Source organism: Kogia breviceps, chromosome 4, assembly GCF_026419965.1.
Source record: "Kogia breviceps isolate mKogBre1 chromosome 4, mKogBre1 haplotype 1, whole genome shotgun sequence".
NCBI lineage: Eukaryota > Metazoa > Chordata > Mammalia > Artiodactyla > Physeteridae > Kogia > Kogia breviceps.
In genome coordinates, this window is record NC_081313.1 from 111,142,550 (window position 1) to 111,161,099 (window position 18,550).

Below are 18,550 nucleotides of genomic sequence, written 5' to 3' on the forward strand. Positions count from 1 at the left end.
GCAGGGTCAGAATAGAGTTCTCAATTTGGGTTTCAGTTCCAGGGACATCTGTAGCAATCTGAACAGGCTGCAGAATCGTCTGTGTGGGGAGCATCTGTATTTGGAGGTTACTCTAAAGCACTGCCCGACGCACAGTAATGAATGGATTTTCTGGCTCTCCCTGGCTCTATTTTAAACTGTCATCATTTTAAACCACGAAATATGTCAAGTGGTAATTAAACCTCACCACAGACAGATACTGTGAAAATGATTAACTTTTACCATTTCCCCTACACACATTTTGAATAATCTGAATCCCCAAGGTATGGGATCATTACATTGACAGATGAGAAAAGTTGTCTTCACAGTAATTTATTTTTAAAAGACCCAAAACAGGCCTGAAAATTCTGTGCTTTCGCATTGGGTTTTAATTTGAAAACTTCTGCTGTAAATTCACACTCCTAGAGGAAGCCTGGTGGGAGTAGTACAGAGCTGACATCACAGCTCCAGCCCCACCTCCGTTAGCCGCATGACTGGGGACAAGTCCCTTGCCACCTCTGAGCATCAAGTTTCCCCACCCATCAGTTAACAATGATAATATCCTCACTCCACCCGACGCACATGTTTTCTTTAATGTAGTAAATGAGATGACAAATGAGAAAGCTCTCTGAGAGCAAAAAGCAGCCTGGTAACACTATCCAAGTATAAGATGTACATTCTGTATAAAGGGGGTAAGTGATATGCTAGCACAGCTTTACAGACCTGCTGTCTTTAGAAAAAAAAAGAAAGAAAAAAAACAACCTCAACTCATTTTATTTTCACTTGAAGTTTCTAAGCATGAGATTAGATCTGACCCTGTCAGATAAACGTCTCTTAGCCACAGGACTCCCATTTGAGGCCCAAATATGCAGTGATTCACATAAATGATAAAAATGCAAATGAAGCAGCCAAGCAGCTGGATGGGAATGCTGCTTCCAGCAAAAAGAGAGCACAAATAACTGGTAAAATTAGTAAAACAAACAGATTTGAAATGTATTTTCCCTCCCATGACTCTTTTTCTGGACCTGTGATTTTCTCCTTTAAGCCCCATTTCTTCTGAATGTGGAGGTCTCTGCTTTCTCTCTGGCAGCGGCAGCCCTGCAGAGTCCCATCACCCTAACCCTGTGGGCACTTCAACTGCAGAATGATGAGTTCACGTCTGCGAATGTGAACATTTCAATCAGAATTGTACAAACATTGCTGAATTTCCATCAAGAATGTGCTCTCCTGGATGACCTCAGTTAAGCCCATTTTAATTCTTTTATCAATTTCCTATAGCATTCAAAGGGTCCCCCATTTTCTTTATTTATAAAACAAAATTGCAATGTCTGTGTCAGAGGGTGTTTATGAGGATTAAATAAGAGACTTAGTGTGAAAATGTTTCCATTAAGAACCCTTCCAATCTAGGGAATTTATATTAAAGCAGTGAAGTAAGCCTTCACTCCTAAATTAATGTACAGACAAAGGAGAAAGCACTCACTTTAAAAGCGGCTCGTGATCAAGAGGGCTGGTCTTCTGTAAGGCCCAGGTCACCCCATCACATCTGTGCCCCTGCCTGCCACATAATGCCCATATGGAAGCAGCAGTGCAGACAGGCCCCGCCAGCCCCTTTCCAAGAAAGAAGGGGGATCTCTTATGAAGAATGGAAAATAAAGCTTCTGGAAGCCTCATGGAGGTGAGTACTGAAGTCACCAAGGGGTGGGACTGAGGGGATTTGCACATTAGCTTTTGATCTTTATGCCCTTCGGCTGAAGGGCTAAAGAAAGGAGACTGTGTTGGGGGTCCAAACAAAGAGTAACACCTCCAAAGTCGGGCCAGGGGATGCTCGCTGCACCTCACCAGGTCACTGTGTCTATCACAGGGGAAGAGGCTGATGGAGCAGGAGATCCCGTCCCTGGAGGCAGCCATGATTTAAAAAAACCAAATGTGCTTGTATTTGTCATCAGGGATCTGGGTTCCAAGTCACATTCTCTTATAAGCTCCTGTGATCTTGGGTCATCAATGTTGTCTCTTAGCCTCGGTTTCCTTCTCGGAAGATGGAAGAGATGCCCTCCTCTGAAACGTTAGGTAAATGCTTGCTGAATCTTCGCCTGCCTTTGAGGCACTGAACACTCCTTGCCGGTGGAGGATGTGATAGACACCAGATGTGAAATAATTAAGTAACTGATAATATGCACCTTCCTGCGTTGTGTTGCCTACCTGGGCAGAGCCCTAGTTGTCATCTGGGGATCTACCTCCTTCTCCCTCTCAGGGGTACAGCTTGTGACTCTGCTAAACCCAGCAGCATGTAGCATCCCCCTGGCCTCAGTCACTGATTCAGGAGGGGGCATGTGACCCAAGCCCATCCAATCTGAGTAGATTTTAGCACTTTTGGGGGAAATAGCAGACCAGAAGCTCTCCCTCTTCACGGGACTTGGAGGTGGAAGGAGGGGTGGCTGGCACTCCCCATGAGGGGGAATCAGCTGCGAGAGGGAATATGAGTGAAACCAGGTCCTGGTACCCTACGTTAGGTTTGCCTGAAGCCAGCATCCCTCACACCTCCATCCCCTGCCCAGCTGTCCGGTTACCTAAGCCAACAAGATCCTCTGTTTGGGCTACCTGGACTGCATTTTGCTATTTCCAACAACAAAAATGTCCCCACTAATTGAGTGTGCCCAAAAGGAGACCCTCTGCCAGCAGAACCGTCCTTTGGGGACTTCCCTGGTGGTCCAGTGGGTAAGACTCCACGCTCCCAATATGGGGGGGCCCGGGTTCGATCACTGGTTGGGGAACTAGATCCCGCATGCATGCCGCAACTAAAAGCCCACATGCAGCAACAAAGACCCTGTGCAGCCTGCATAAACAAACAAAGAAACAAATAAATAAATAACCATCCTTTGGAGAGAAGATCCTGAGAAGTCACGTTCACCAGGCCATTCAGAGAGCTGTTCCCCTAGGCCCCTGTGTCGGTCTACACTGAGCAAATACTCTCTCACTTTGGGGTTGGCCCCCCTGCAAGGTGCCTAGCCATGGTGCAGGGCAGCCAGGTGCCTTTCCATCTATAGGACACTCGCGCATCTCCCCGCTGACACATTAGTGGATGCAAGTGCTCTGTAAAGTCAGGGACCACTCCTTGTCATCACCACACACCCAGCAGTCTCCAATCCACCTGTGGAAACTTTCATTAGCACCTAATAAACCTTCACGAATCCCTAAGAATGGTTTTTACCTTTCCACCAGAGTGATTTCTCTTTTAGAAGTAATCATGATCAAAATACGTTCCCAGACATTGCTTTAAAAGCACTGCAGGGGTGAGGGGGCAACTGAGGGCCTGAGAACTCCCCACAGAGGCCTCCAGAGAGTGGGTTGGTGGGCAACGACCAGCTTAGGTACCCAGGTGAACTAGCGCCATGCACCATCCAGCAACACTGACTGTACCCACACTCTGGCCCAGACTGCCCCCTGTTGACTTCACCCACATCCCAGAGGCTGCATGCAGGTCACTGTCCACATCCCACAGAGCCAGTAGCTAGTCAGTGCCTGCTCATTTCTGGGGGCCATGTTTCCTGACTTCCTGAGAACATAAGGCAAGCTAATCTTACCTCATGCAAAATTCAACATTTTGAAAAAAGTTTTCTACATGCAGACCCTGAAGCATTTTCTTGGAACCCAATGACGGCCCCAGCCAAAAAGCATAACCAAAAACTGAGTGTGCAGAGAACCACTGAGTGGGCTGTAATGCCCAGGATCTCTGGCCCTCCTTGCCTGACCTGCAAGGGCCCTCCAGGGGCACGTGGCTTGTTCACCACGTGCTTGTGCACCAGAGGGCACACCGTGAAGCCCTCACCACAGCCACAGGGAGAAACAGGCCAATGGCTCAGAAGCAGTGAGCACCCAGAAGTGGGTGGGGCTGATCAGAAGAGAAAGCAGTGCATGCCTCACTCCTTCAGATGAGACATATCACCTTGCAGATTACTCCCCATTTTGGCTCTGTGACTGCTGAAGCTGAGAGATTAAAGATTTGTTATAAAGAGACAACACAATCTGAAAGTAAGGCGATGGGAGGGTTTCGTGGGTTGTTTTTTTTAAGAATTTTTAACAGATGAAGTAATTCTGAGGACAAGAAAGGAATTACATCATAATGGTCGGTTGGATTCTGTATCTCGTTCCCAAGAAAGAAAGGCTGCCGAGCAGCAAAAAAATAAAAGAGACAGAAACAAATGATTTTTTAAGTCACAGATAATTAACCCCAGAGGCTCACTGATGGCACATTAATATTTCTGGGGCAAATGGCTTAACAAGTTTGAAAAGGACCTCAGTGTTTATATGCAGCAGATCATTTCAAGGGTTCCTGAAAAGCAGAGAAACTCCTTCTGGCCTGGGGGCCAGGCAAGGGGCAAAGATGACAAGTGTCAGCCTTCACTGCTGGGATCTCAGAGAAGAGAGACGACGTCCCTGAGCAGGATGGGACCTCAGCAGGTCCAGCAGGAGTGCTGCACCTCACTTTCCAGGCCTTGACAGGCCAGTTTGGTGTGATTCGGAGTGATGCTGTCTTATGAAGGGCTTGCCGTACTCTCCTTACGAATCTGCAGTGGTTCGTATCTTTTAGGGGTTATGACTTCTTAGATAACACGACTCTTTCCCCACCAATTCCAGACAGGGAGCTATGTGCACATTTTGCAATGGCAACCCCAGGGAGACTCCTCGCTGACACAGCTCACTGTACAGGGCTTCCTGACCCCACTCAGACCTACTGAGGCCCTTCATAACCACAGAGATTTAGCTGATTTGCATGAGCACCTTTAAGGACTTTCTATCAGAGGGACGGACCCACAAGTTGTCAGAAAGAGCAGAGTAGCTCCCTGAGGATGGTCATCAAGGAGAGGGAGCCCTTCCAAGAGCAGTAGTAGGAAAAGTAAGCACAGCAGATGGGAAAGGGATGCCCAGGAACTGTGGGGTCCACAGCCAAACAACCTGGCAGCCCCCATACCTGTGATTTTACTTTATGAGAAGTGGAGGGGTGACAAAGAGCTGGGTCGGCCCTAGGATGAGCCAGGATCTAGCACTTTTTCAGCGCTTGCTGTGTGCACAGGATGGGAGACCCCAGCAGGAAGAGCCTTGATCCTTGCTCTCCCAGGGCTCATCCTACACAGCAGCATGAGAGCTGCCATTGGAGCACAGGCCACAGTCACCAGTGCTGTGTGCCATGGCGCTGAGGCATCACACACATTCAAACAGCAGCATGAGTGACTCCCTGAGGTGTATGCAGCAAAGTCCTGCTTCTTCCATATCACTGGAGAAAATGACATCAGCCAGGTGACAGGAGGAAAAAAACCACTCACCAAGAGCCTGGAAGACCTCTGATTACAGAAGAACATGTAAGGGGCAGTACAGAGAACTCAGGCTCACTTGGGCTTAGTCCATGGCTGGTCTTTCCAGGTCCAGGCACTTAGAATTGTTTTCGGGAAGCTTGGGGAACAGAAGCTTGGGGTTACTCACAACCCGAGAATCCTCTGGCTAATGCTGTGCTTGGTCCTTGGGAAGGCCACTGTCTGCGCTCCCTGAGCTTTATTACGATGAAGTAATTGAAAGGAAATATTAAGGGTCTAGTAACTGTGATGCTCAAGACAGTTTCTGACCCCAGCGCCCAGGAAAGCCTTAATCTGGGGAGACAAATTTTATGTGTGCTTGTCCGTAAGTTCTTAAAGACATCATCAAGAAGAGAGTTATTTGGTTCTTCTGATTGCAGAATACGAGAATCTGAGCAGAAAGTTAAAGACTCTGACAGAGGGAACAGATGGGAATGGCTAAATTTCAGAAAATCCTTCTCAGGAAAAGTCAACAGGCTACAATATGCAAAGTCACCTAAAGTCTGCTTGGAGACAGAGGAATGGGCTTGGTGACTGAGACATTCCTCATTGCATGTCTGAGGCCAAATCTACAGATACAGTATGAAAATAGCCATAATGAAGACGACCAACCTCACTGCCCACACTGTGCCAAGGGCCCTCCATGCCAAATCCCTCCCCATATTATGTCAGGAGGCTGTGAGGGGCATTGATTGCATGCTGCCCAGTATCCTTCCTCTGTGGACCAAACCTGCACCCACTCCCTGGCATTTAAGTAAGGGTGATTCTGCAAACCCCAAGGGGAGAATATGTGATCTCGCTTGGCCAATCATAGTATTCCAGTCCCTCCATGCTACAGTGATTGGTTTAGGGCTCAAGTCATGATATTATACAAAGCCAGCAAATCAGAATCCTCACTGAGACTTTTCTCCTGTCACTCTGGAGGAAAGCAGTTTCACCCTCTGAGATGGTGAGCAGTCAGGACCATGTGAGCTGCAGGTGCTAGGAGTCATCCTGCAAAGCTGTGTGGAAGAGGCCAACACACCAAGTGAAGGAAGGAGAAGGGGTGTCAGAACCCCTGTATAAGTTGTTCTTGAAGCCAGATCCACCCTCCCTTAGATTCCGCAGTTTCACAAGGCTTTTAGGCTTTAGCCAGTGCAAGTTGGGTTTCAACAACCCAGAGTTGGGACTAATGGTCTATACTATTACTATCCTCATGTTTTTCAGAGAAGACTGAGTAACTTCCCCAAAGTCACACTGTAATTGGAGAGGTGGGATTCTACTGTCTGCCAACTGGTCATGACTAAACTGGGTACCAAAACGTTGTATGCAACCAGAACACATCAGCCAGCTGTGTCATCCACGCCCCACTTAACCTGGGGCAACTATAGGTACAATACAGTTTTGTAGCAGCACTATCCAGAAAGAGTCAACTGCTGTGGGGCTAGAAACTGAAGGAGTTAGATGCCACCTCCACCTTTTTGGAGTCCAATGACTGCAGGAGAGAACCAACAAGCTCCACTGTATAGAGTTGGGGTAGGATGGGGAAGAAACCCCATTTCTTTCCCCAGATGGCAGTCTTGATTGGAAAAAGACCCACTATCCCAGGCACTGTCAAATCTGGATGGCTCCCTTTTAAATTCACTACATCTGCAGCTATTCAAGAAGTTATCTCAAAAGAAGCTAGGAGTTTATTAATCTGTTTTATCGAAGACAGTCAGCCACTGTACATTACACCAAGATAGATTATGAAGGCAGCTGAGAGATCCAGAAAACATCTGCTAAACAAAATCAAAATTAATGGTAAACAGAATGCAATTCTTGATAGCTGAAGTTCACCCAGATGCAAAGAACTATAAAGGGGCTATTAGAGGCAGCTGCCAATTAAGGGGATAATTCCAAGGGTTTTCACAAAGTGAGGCTCTAGTTACACACTCAGGACTGGCAGGTCATGTTTCTGTAGGAGATTTGCATTGCTAAGGAGCCAGAGCCAGCCTGGCTGTGTGACTGTCACTCCCCTCTTTTTCCGTGAAGACAGCAGCATCCCTCCTCTAGGGTTCCCCTCACAGCCCTGCTGGAAGCCACACCAGGCTGGTCTAGACTGGAATGTGTGAGTGAACCATTGTTGGGAGGGTGGGTAATGCACTGTGACATTGGTGCCCACCCCAAAACCCACAGCCTCTAATGGCAGCACAATCACAGACATCTGGAATAGCTTACAGATCACCCCGCGCTCTAAGAGATGGCTGACAAGGGCTGAATTATCCCGGCTGCTTGCTCAGCTTACTCAAGTGTTCTCTCATGGCTGGAATTCAACGTGATAGGATCAGTTAGAGAAAAGCACTGGTTTGAGTAGATGAATTCTGGCAGTCATAATCAGCATTAGCCCTCAGAGTGGACATGGGAGTGTCTTGGAGAGGTGAGGTTGGCAACTTTTGCTGAAGCTTCAGAAGAAGTTAAAATTAAATTGTAGGTGTCTAGAGGGAGGTGTAAAAACACCTGCATTAGAAAGCAGATAAAGAAGCAGCCATCTCTCCTTCCCTGCGCAGCTGGCATAGGTGGGTTCCAGGGCAGGAGGATAATATAGGACTGCCCTGAAGGTGGAAGTAGGTCCAGCTGGGGTAGGCATGTACCCTTTCTAACAGATGTCCTCCCAGTGTTGCTGTCCTGCCACAACCTCTGATACTCTATCTCCCAAGAGCCCTTACCACAAATCTAAATTGGAAACAAAGCTCCCTTAGGAAGTTTTCTTCCAAGAGTCCCTCTCAGCTTTCTGGGCTTGGCAGTGATCATGTATGTTTAGAAATCCTTGGATGATGAAGCGAGATCAAGTCACTTAAGCCACCCCACCGCGCCCATTAGAGAGGTTCACTGCATCAGAGGGACATTGGTCCAGAGGGACGCTGACCCAGAGGACTCTTTGCTCCTACCAAAATTAGCATGGAAAGGAAGGAGTCTCATGCAAGGTGCTATCTGCTCTGCTCATACCATGGGTTACTGAGAGTCAAGGGAGGTAAAGAACATGAAAGCTCTCTGAAAACTTCAGAACAACTGAGACATAGTTATCATTATAACTAGCTCACCATTCTCTCCATGCACCACCCTTGGAAGACAGTCACTGGTGCTGGGGCATGTCCTGGGCTCTGGTGAAGCACTCCCTCTTCATGGACTCTCTAGAGCAGGGCTTGCAAAGGGCACTGCATGGAATGTCAGCCCAGAGATGATTAAAAGCAACAAATCAAGATGCCATGGGAAAACTAAGTTTGGGAAATGCTGCATATTACACCTCCTTTTGAAAGTCCTATTTAGCATCTTAAAGACCTGAGAGTTTCTGCGATAAAAATAACAACTCCTAGCTCAATATTGAGTCCAGCCTTTACCAAGTGTATTATTTCCCTATGGCTGCTGTAACAAAGTTCCATAACCTGAGTGGAACAAGAGAAATCTGTTTTCTCCCAGTTCTGGAGACTGGAAGTCAGAAATCAAGGTGTTGACATGGCCACATTCCCTCTGAAGGCTCTAGGGGAGGATTCTTTGTCACTTCTTCCTAGCTTCTGATGATTGTCAGCAATCCTTGGTGTTCCTTGGCTTACAGACTCTTCACTCCAATCTGTGCCTCCATCAAAGCATGCTGTTCTCCCTGTGTGGCTGTGTCCGTATTTCTCTCTTTTCAAAAGGATCTCACTCATTGGATTAGGGCCCACCCTATTCCAGTATGATCTCATCTTAACTTAATTACACATCTGCCAAGACCATATCTCCAAGTAAGGTCACATTCACATGTTCTGGGTTAGGACTTCAACATATCTTTTTGGGAGACACAATTCAACCCATAGTACCAAGCTTATGTGAACATGGAGCACTTTCATCAATGCACCAGCTGGTAATATCTAGATATCCACAGAACACTCCCTAAAACTGCCTTTGTAGAACCAAATGACTCAGTGCCTCTCTTGCTTAGCATTAGGACAGAATCAGAGTGAAAAGTACATATAAAAAGCAATTTTTAAAATTTGTACTTTATTCAAGAAATGATTGTTGAGCAACTATAGGCCCTGGGCTAAGGCCTTGAGGACTCTGGGAGTGAATGAGGGAAGGGTCTCAGCTCTCAGGAAATGAATAACCGAATAGGAGCCCTTAACTCTCAGGTAAAGTAGGGTAAGTGGGCTTCCCTGGTGGCACAGTGGTTGAGAGTTCACCTGCCGATGCAGAGGACGCATGTTCGTGCCCTGGTCAAGGAAAATCCCACATGCCGCTGAGCGGCTGGGCCTGTGAGCCATGGCCACTGAGCCTGCGCATCTGGAGCCTGTGCTCCGCAATGGGAGAGGCCACAACAGTGAAAGGCCCGCGTACAGAAAAAAAAAAAAAAAAGTAGGGTAAGCAAAACTCTTCAGAAAGAGAGTTGGAAGGGGTGAGGGAGAGGTGGAATTTCACAAAAGATGAGGGACAAAGAGCATGCAGGCTGCAGGAACAGTGAAGGCCAGAGGCAAGAAAGCTGGGCTACAATCTGAGAACCATGACATTACTGGATGGGAGAACCACAGGGGGAAATAAAGCAGAGAGTGGGTCTGAGGCACACAGTGCATTCATGTCATCCTAATGATCTCCAACCCAACTGTGACTTAGCCCGGCTCCATTTCCACTGCTAATATTAGCCCCCCTCATTTCTCACTCCACAGACTTATTCAAGAGTTTGCAAAAGTCACATAGCATAAAGTTGCAATTGGTCATCCATTTGTTGCAATGAACTCTGGTTGGAGCTGATATCTTGAGTCAGACGTAGTATTAAAACAAACAAACAAAAAAAGGAAAGCATCTTGGGTTTTGTGGTCTAGAGGCTACCTCTCTAGACCTTTCCAGAATCTCCTGGGCTTGGTAAACTGGGCAGAAAAATTCAGAGTGTTAATTACTTGCTCCTGTTTCAGTGCCAGATCAAGATAAGTGTATGCTGCTAGAAAACAATGTCTTACTTGTGTTTGTAGGAATAATAGTTTATTGAAATATTCACAGTGCTTCTACTATTTTTATACCCATACACTGTTCTGGAGAAGATTAATAACCCTACTCTCATGCTTCCATATAAGTCCAGCAGCGAAGATTCTCGAGTCCCTCTTGCCTTGTCATGGGGACTCAGGAGTTGACCAAGGAAAACTATTTGGCCCCGTGAGGAATGGCACTGTCAGTGTCTGTCCTGGATGGAGCCTAGTCAGGAAGCAGTCTGAAAGTATACAGTTGTGGTCACCTCATGAAGATGCCTGGCAGGTGGATCTCAGGAAAAATACTAAGTCTGGATCATCCACGTGGCAGCTTTGCATGGGGAGATGGTGGCTCCTAACTGGAACTCAACTGTCTTCCATGCACTTGACCAAAGCAATGAGAGTGGTCAGTACATGTGGTGTGAATGGCAGGTTTAAAGAGGAGGAAATGTTTTCTGCCTTCCTTTGTCCTTGGACTGCTCAAGCTTAACAGTAGGTGACCACTGTTTTAAAGGAACCAGCCCCACTTGGCTGGTTTGCATCAGAGCTCCATTTCATCCCTAGCCTTGAGTTCCTTTTGGTCTGGAAAGTGGCTTGTCTTATGATATCCACAGCTAGAACATTCTCTGTAATTATGAATTGTTTTACATTAACTAAAAGAGAATGTCTTTGATCACTAGAGTTTGTCAGTGTTGGATTGTTTCCATTGTGACATTCTTAAATTTTTTGTTTCAAAACATTAAAGTAACTCATGTTAGAGACCCTTTCAATGTTGAAATATTACATATATTTACATGAAACATTGAGACATTACATATATTTTATTGTTTATTAAAAAAGTCATCTATACCAAAAAAAAAAAAAAAAAAAAAGATTAACAACCCTACTACCCAAGCCTGTGAATCTCAGACTTGAAAATACTCAGAACCCACTCTTCCTTCCTTCCTGCCGGGTTATAAGCACTGACATTAAGGCACTGGGCTATTTCAGGAATTTTCAAACACTCAACTTTGACAGAAACAAGCAAGAAACACGTCAGTTCAAAATAGGAAGGAAAAGGTTTATGTTATGTCAAGACAAATTTACCAGTACAAACCCAAGGCATATGCTCCCAGTAAGCCAGTTGTGAAAGATGCTGCTTCTAGAGAGAAGGGGATTATGGATAATTAGAGCACAGCCTGACCATGCTTTTGCTCATCCTCAGGCACTCAGTCTTCTAGGAATTGGGAGTCTCGGGTACAGTAAGGCCTTTTATGCCTTTGAGCAAAAATACATGTGGTTCTCTCATACTCTAGCCTTACTATTTAAAGACATTTCTAACACAAGGACAGTAATATTCCAAAACAGTTAAGTTTATATGTGATTACATAACGCAAATTAATTCTAAACAGTCATACTCAGGGGTAGTGAATGGATAGTATTCTAAACCAAAGTTCATGCAAACCTCTCTCCTAATGTCTATTTCTCTCCAGTTTACATGTTATCGCACCCACTGTGAACACACCTTTGAATAAGAAACATGCCTTCCCTGCCCCACCCACCTTCATCCAATTTCATTTGATTTTGATATCCCAACAATGCAGTTTATACTATGGATGCAGTTCAGAGGACATTGAGTCCAAAACCAGAGATGATGGCAAATGAGAATGAAAGCCAGAAAATTCATTCTATAGATAGATAATCCAGATCCTTTGTATCCAGGATTCCAGTACCATGGACAGCAGCAAACAACCAGTTCTATTAACCCATCGGTACAGATAGTATGGAAAGTTTAGGTCTAGGAACACACTTTGGTAACATGGCTATTCTGTGTCTTTCACTGTGCTGCATAAAATAAGAACTAAACCAGGGGGGAAGTTTTTAGATTTGAAAGTCAATATGGTATTTGCTCACTTTTAAAGATTGGCACTCTTTTTGGAGACAATACCACAGAGAAGGAGACATGATTAGGGCTAAAGCCAAAGGCCAGACTCTAGACCAAGAATTCACTTTGGTTTCTGACTTCATCCTCCCATCCCTGCAATAAAGGGCTGATTGGTGGTGATTTCCATAAATCAGACAAAAGACACCCTCTCATGAGAGACTAGGTATTACTGAAAGCAAGTAAACTTCAATTTCCACTAAAAGATTTCAGAAATTACCACCCATATATACATTTACCTCAGTGATCAGAAAACGAATGTGCTAGAGTAACTCTGGCAGAGAAAATAAAACACCACTGCATTGTTTTCAGAAGGGGAATTAATTGCTTATATCTATTTCAGCTTAACTAAAGTTGTAAAAATCTAATCAGAAATATTTTTCACAGTGGCACATTTTCCCAGATATTTAAATACCTCAAACCATAAACCATTTTTTATTGTTGAGGAGGTTTTCACTGCGTGGAACTAAATTATTACTTCAAACTTCACTCAAAAGATAAGGCCTCTCTGGAAAGACTGTAAACATTATCATGAATAAGCCAGTTCGCCAGACGCCATCTCTGATACTAGAAGGTAGAAGACATAGTTCTCACAAGCAAACCTGGACTTTAGTTCCTGCAGTCCCTAGAGACAAGTGCCAAATAGTCAGCACCCAGAAAAGGCCACACGAAATTTCAAAGAACAGGCTGAAGTTCGTCTTAACTTCAACAAACTACATCCAAATATCAACAATGAGAATGAAATGAGTATGAATGCATCTTCCCTACCTTCTCTTCTTGTGACTTCAAGCCTTCTGGATTCCTGCAAGAAAAGAAAGACTTGGTGTTTTTGAAGAATAATTCATATGTAGAGATACTTGAAAATATCTCACCTGTTGTTAGACATTTATTCACAGAAAGGTGAACAATTGCATAAGGACAAGACATTCAGCAATGTGGGGTTTATTAAACTCTCATACATACACACATCTGTAAATGTAAACTACTTGTTGCTATGTTGGCTTAAGCAAAAAATACTGTTAGTCACGCAGTTTTTAATGAGCAGAGCCAACTCTCATGGTCTTCCTTATGTGGAAACTGGGCTGATACCATTTGTTAGGAAAGACCTCGTTCCAAGTTGAATTCGCAACCCCCACCTAGACGGCAGGCGCTTGTAGGGCCTGGGGAAAACATAAGAGGACAGGAGCCAGAATTATATAAGCAGCAGTAGGTTCTGATGTGTGGTGTCACAGTGAAGACTACCACTGCTCCCGTGCAGGTCACTGGCATGATGTGGTGACTGATTATGCTCATCAGTAGTTTCCAAAGGGTGGGATATTATGGACAATTTGGATAGCCAGCCCATGCCACTGGACTGAATTAAGCCCTTGGATTTTTTAAATTCAATCTCATCTTCATACACTGTGCAAAGCAATAAGCAAAGTGTTTCAGAAATTACATAGGTAAAACAGAGTCCCTGCATTGAAGATATGCACAGTTGAATAGAAGGGTACAGAACAAACACAAATTACTGAGAAATAAAGGGGTGATTTTGCCTTGATAAATAACAATATATTCACATTCAACTGAAAACATAAGAAAAAGTGTTTTTTTTTTTCTGAAAGCACTTTGTAAATAGCACTGAAGAATGGGAAGGCTTTCAGACAGCAATAGGGGAAGAAGGGTGCACCAGGAAGAGAGAATGGCTTGAGAAAAGACAGGGTGGCAAAAAAGCACAGGGCATGGTCAAGAAGCAGGAAAAGACCCAGTGGGAAGTAATGGGGGGAAAGGCTGAAATATATTGTGGTTTCATAACTAATAAAAAGTATCTATAATTCATTATAAATGACCAATTTAGTAATAAAAAGCCTAATCTTGAGAATAAGCTGAAAACCCATTCTAGCAATTGAAGAAAAGAAGATCAAACACCGAACTTGGGACAACTCAAAATCACAACCAAAAAGACCACTGAGCACCATCACTTTTTAAACAAATGATATTGTCTTTCATACCTTAACATTCTTGTCTAGCATTCTTATGGAGCCAGGAAGAGGAGGCAATATTAGAAAGGAAACTGAGGAGGCACTGAAAAGATTGTCCTGCCCAAATTACACTTTCTGACTGCCATCTCTGTAATGAGTCAAAAGCCCAAGTGGAGACCAATTGAAGATACATGTTATAGGGCAGCAGCACATCAGCACAGTACAATTAACCAAACAAGCTTCCAACGTGCTGGTTCCTCAGCAGCTCAGTGTTCAAAAGAGGGAGCTTGGACAGCAGTAACTATAATGAGAGATACGAAAGCCATGAAGCACCTCGTGCGCTGAGTAAACCCAGCTCCTTCCACACTGCTCCTCAGCTCTCTGCTCTAGGGGCTGGCACCTCCATCCTTGGAAATAACTAGTATTTGTGGAATAGGGATTGGTAGAGCTCTAGAAAAAAACTTTACAGAAATTTTATTGCAATTGCATAAAATTTATAAATTAACTTAGGGTAAGTTGACATCTGTATAACGTTGTATACCCTTATCTAACATGGTATTTTTAATAATTTGTTCAAGTCTTTTTTTTTTTTTTTTTGTGGTAGGCGGGCCTCTCACTGTTGTGGCCCCTCCCGTTGTGGAGCATAGGCTCCGGATGCGCAGGCTCAGTGGCCATGGCTCACAGGCCCAGCCGCTCCGCGGCATGTGGGATCTTCCCGGACTGGGGCATGAACCTGTGTCCCCTGCATCAGCAGGTGGACTCATCCACTGCGCCACCAGGGAAGCCCTCAAGTCTATTTTTATTCAAGAGTATAATTTTCCTGTATATATGTTGAAAATTTATTTATTACATATATTTTGTTATCATAAATGGAATTTATCTTGCATTCTATCTTATAACTGGTTCTCATTTGTATATGTGATGGCAATTGATTCTTATATATTGATATAACCGACCACTTGACTAAATTTCGTATTGTTCATAATACGTTTCCCAATGATTCTTTTGGGCTCTCCATTTGTATATTTATACAATCTGCAAATAGCAGTGATTTTCTTTCTCCCAGTTTCTAGGTCTACAGTTGCTTTCTCTAGTCTTACTTTTTAAAAACATCTTCATTGAAGTATAATTGCTTTACAATGGTGTGGTAGTTTCTGCTTTATAACAAAGTGAATCAGTTATACATACACATATCTCGCCATATCCCCTCCCTCCTGCGTCTCCCTTCCACCCTCCCTATCCCACACCTCTAGGGGGACACAAAGCACCGAGCTGATCTCCCTGTGCTATGCAGCTGCTTCCCACTAGCTACCTATTTTACATTTGGAAGTGTATATATGTCAATGCTACTCTCTCACTTCCTCCCAGCTTACCCTACCCTCTCCCCGTGTCCTCAAGTTCATTCTCTACATCTGTGTCCTTATTCCTGTCCTGCCCCTAGGTTCTTCAGAACCATTTTCCTTTTTTTTTCAGATTCCATATATATATATATATATATATATATATATATATATATATATATGTGTGTGTGTGTGTGTGTGTGTTATCATACGGCATTTGTTTTTCTCCTTCTGACTTCACTCTGTATGACAATCTCTAGGTCCATCCACCTCACTGCAAATAACTCAATTTCGTTTCCTTTTATGGCTGAGTAATATTGCATTGTATATATGTGCCACATCTTCTTTATCCATTCATCTGTTGATGGACACTTAGGTTGCTTCCATAACCTGGCTACTGTAAATAGTGCTGCAATGAACACTGTGGTACATGACCCTTTTTGAATTATGGTTTTCTCAGGGTATATACCCAGTAGTGGAATTGCTGGGTCATATGGTAGTTCTATTTTTAGTTTTTTAAGGAACCTCCATACTGTTCTCCATAGTGGCTGTATCAATTTGCATTCCCACCAACAGTGCAAGAAGGTTCCCTTTTCTCCACACCGTCTCCAGCATTTTTTGTTTGTAGATTTTTTGATGATGGCCATTCTGACCAGTCTGAGGTGATAGCTCATTGTAGTTTTGCTTTGCATTTCTCTAATGAGTAGTGATGTTGAGCATCCTTGCATGTGTTTGTTGGCAATCCGTATATCTTCTTTGTAGAAATGTCTGTTTAGGCCTTCTGCCTATTTTTGGATTGTTTGTTTGTTTGTTTTTGATATTGAGCTGCTTTTATATTTTGGACATTAATCCTTTGTCAGTTGCTTCTTTTGTAAATATTTTCTCCCATTCTGAGGGTTGTCTTTTCGACTTTATAGCTTCCTTCGATGTGCAAAAGATTTTAAGTTTCATTAGGTCCCATTTGTTAATTTTTGTTTTTATTTCCATTTCTCTAGGAGATGGGTCAAAAAGGATCTTGCTGTGATATATGTCATAGAGTGTTCTGCCTAGGTTTTCGTCTAAGAGTTTTATAGTGTCTGGCCTTACATTCAGGTCTTTAATACATTTTGAGTTTATTTTTGTGTGTGGTGTTAGGGAGTGTTCTAATTTCATTCTTTAACATGCAGCTGTCCAGTTTACCCAGCACCACTTACTGAAGAGGCTGCCTTTTCTCCATTGTATATTCTTGCCTCCTTTATAAAAAAATAAGGTGACCATATATGCATGGGTTTATCTCTGGGTTTTCTATCCTGTTCCATTGACCTATATTTCTGTTTTTGTGCCAGTACCATACTGTCTTGATTACTGTAGCTTTGTAATATAGCCTGAAGTAAGGGAGCCTTATTCCTCCAGCTCCGTTTTTCTTTCTCAAGATTGCTTTGGCTATTTGGGGTCTTTTGTATTTCCATAAAAATTATGAAATTTTTTGTTCTAGTTCTGTGAAAAAAAGCCATTGGGGCTTCCCTGGTGGCGCAGTGGTTGAGAATCTGCCTGCCGATGCAGGAGACACGGGTTCGTGCCCCGGTCTGGGAAGATCCCACATGCCGCGGAGCGGCTGGGCCCGTTTGCCATGGCCGCTGAGCCTGCGCGTCCACAGCCTGTGCTCCGCAATGGGAGAGGCCACAACGGTGAGAGGCCCGCATACCGCAAAAAAAAAAAAAAAAAAAAAAAAAAGCCATTGGTAGTTTGATAGGGATTGCATGGAAACTGTAGATTGCTGCTTTGGGCAGTACAGTCATTTTCACAATGTTGATTCTTCCAACCCAAGAACATGGTATATCTCTCCATCTGCTTGTATCATCTTTAATTTCTTCCATCAGTGTCTTATAGTTTTCTGCATACAGGTCTTTTGTCTCCTTAGGTAGGTTTATTCCTAGGTATTTTATTCTTTTTGTTGAAAAAGTAAATGGGAGTGATTCCTTAATTTCTCTTTCAGATTTTTCATCATTACTGTATAGGCATGCAAAAGATTTCTGTGCATTAATTTTGTATCCTGCTACTTTACCAGATTCATTGCTTCTTTCTAGTAGTTTTCTGGTAGCATCTTTAGGATTCTCTATGTAGATTATCACATCATCTGCAAAGAGTGACAGTTTACTTCTTCTTTTCTGATTTGGATTCCTTTTATTTCTTTTTCTTCTCTGATTGCTATGGCTAAAACTTCCAAAACTGTGTTGAATAATAGTGGTGAGAGTGGATAACCTTGTCTTGTCCCTGATCTTAGAGGAAATACTTTCAGTTTTTCACCATTGAGAATGATGTTGGCTGTGGGTTTGTCCTATATGGCCTTTACTATGTTGAGGTAAGTTCCCTCTACATCTACTTTCTGGAGGGTTTTTATCCTAAATGGTGTTGAATTTTATCAAAAGCTTTCTCTGCATCTGTTGGGATGATCATATCGGTTTTTTGGGGTGTTTATGAACTTACTATGATTTTAAGCAACCTCTCTGCTAATGGGTGGGGTTGTGTTCCTGTCTTGTTAGTTGTTTGGCACAGGGTGTCCAGCACTGTAGCTTGCTGGTTGCTGAGTGGAGCTGGGTGTTAGTGTTGAGATGGAGATCTCTGTGAGAGCTTTTGCCATTTGATATTATGTGGGGAAGTCTCTGGTGGACCAATGTCCTGAACTCGGCTCTCCCACCTCAGAAGCTCAGACCTCACACCTGGCTGGAGAACCAAGACCCTGTCAGCCACTCAGCTCAGAAGGAAAGAGAGAAAGAAAGGAAAGAAAGAAATAAAAAATAAAATAAGAAAGTTATTAAAACAAAAAATAAAAATAAATATTATTAAAAATAAAAAGTAATAAAAAGAAGAAAGAAAGAACAACCAAACCAAAAACCAAATCCACCAGTGATAACAAGCACTAAAAACTATACAAGGAAAAAAAAAAGGACAGACAGAATGCTAGGACAAATGGTAAAAGCAAAGCTATACAGACAAAATCACACAAAGAAGCAAACACATACACACT

General features: G+C 43.6%; 1 protein-coding gene across 9 annotated transcripts in view; it reads right to left on the reverse strand.

The window, feature by feature from the left end:
• Positions 1–18,550, reverse strand: part of FSTL4 (follistatin like 4) — a 444,888-nt gene that overhangs the window by 376,206 nt on the left and 50,132 nt on the right. For all 9 annotated transcript variants that reach the window (XR_010840231.1, XM_067031630.1, XM_067031632.1 and 6 more), the window contains exon 3: positions 13,011–13,044. Coding sequence is in view for 8 of the 9 variants with exons in the window: in XM_067031630.1 (XP_066887731.1) it covers positions 13,011–13,044 (34 nt within the window). In the remaining variant the exon portion in view is untranslated. The remainder of the gene's footprint in view (positions 1–13,010; positions 13,045–18,550) is intronic.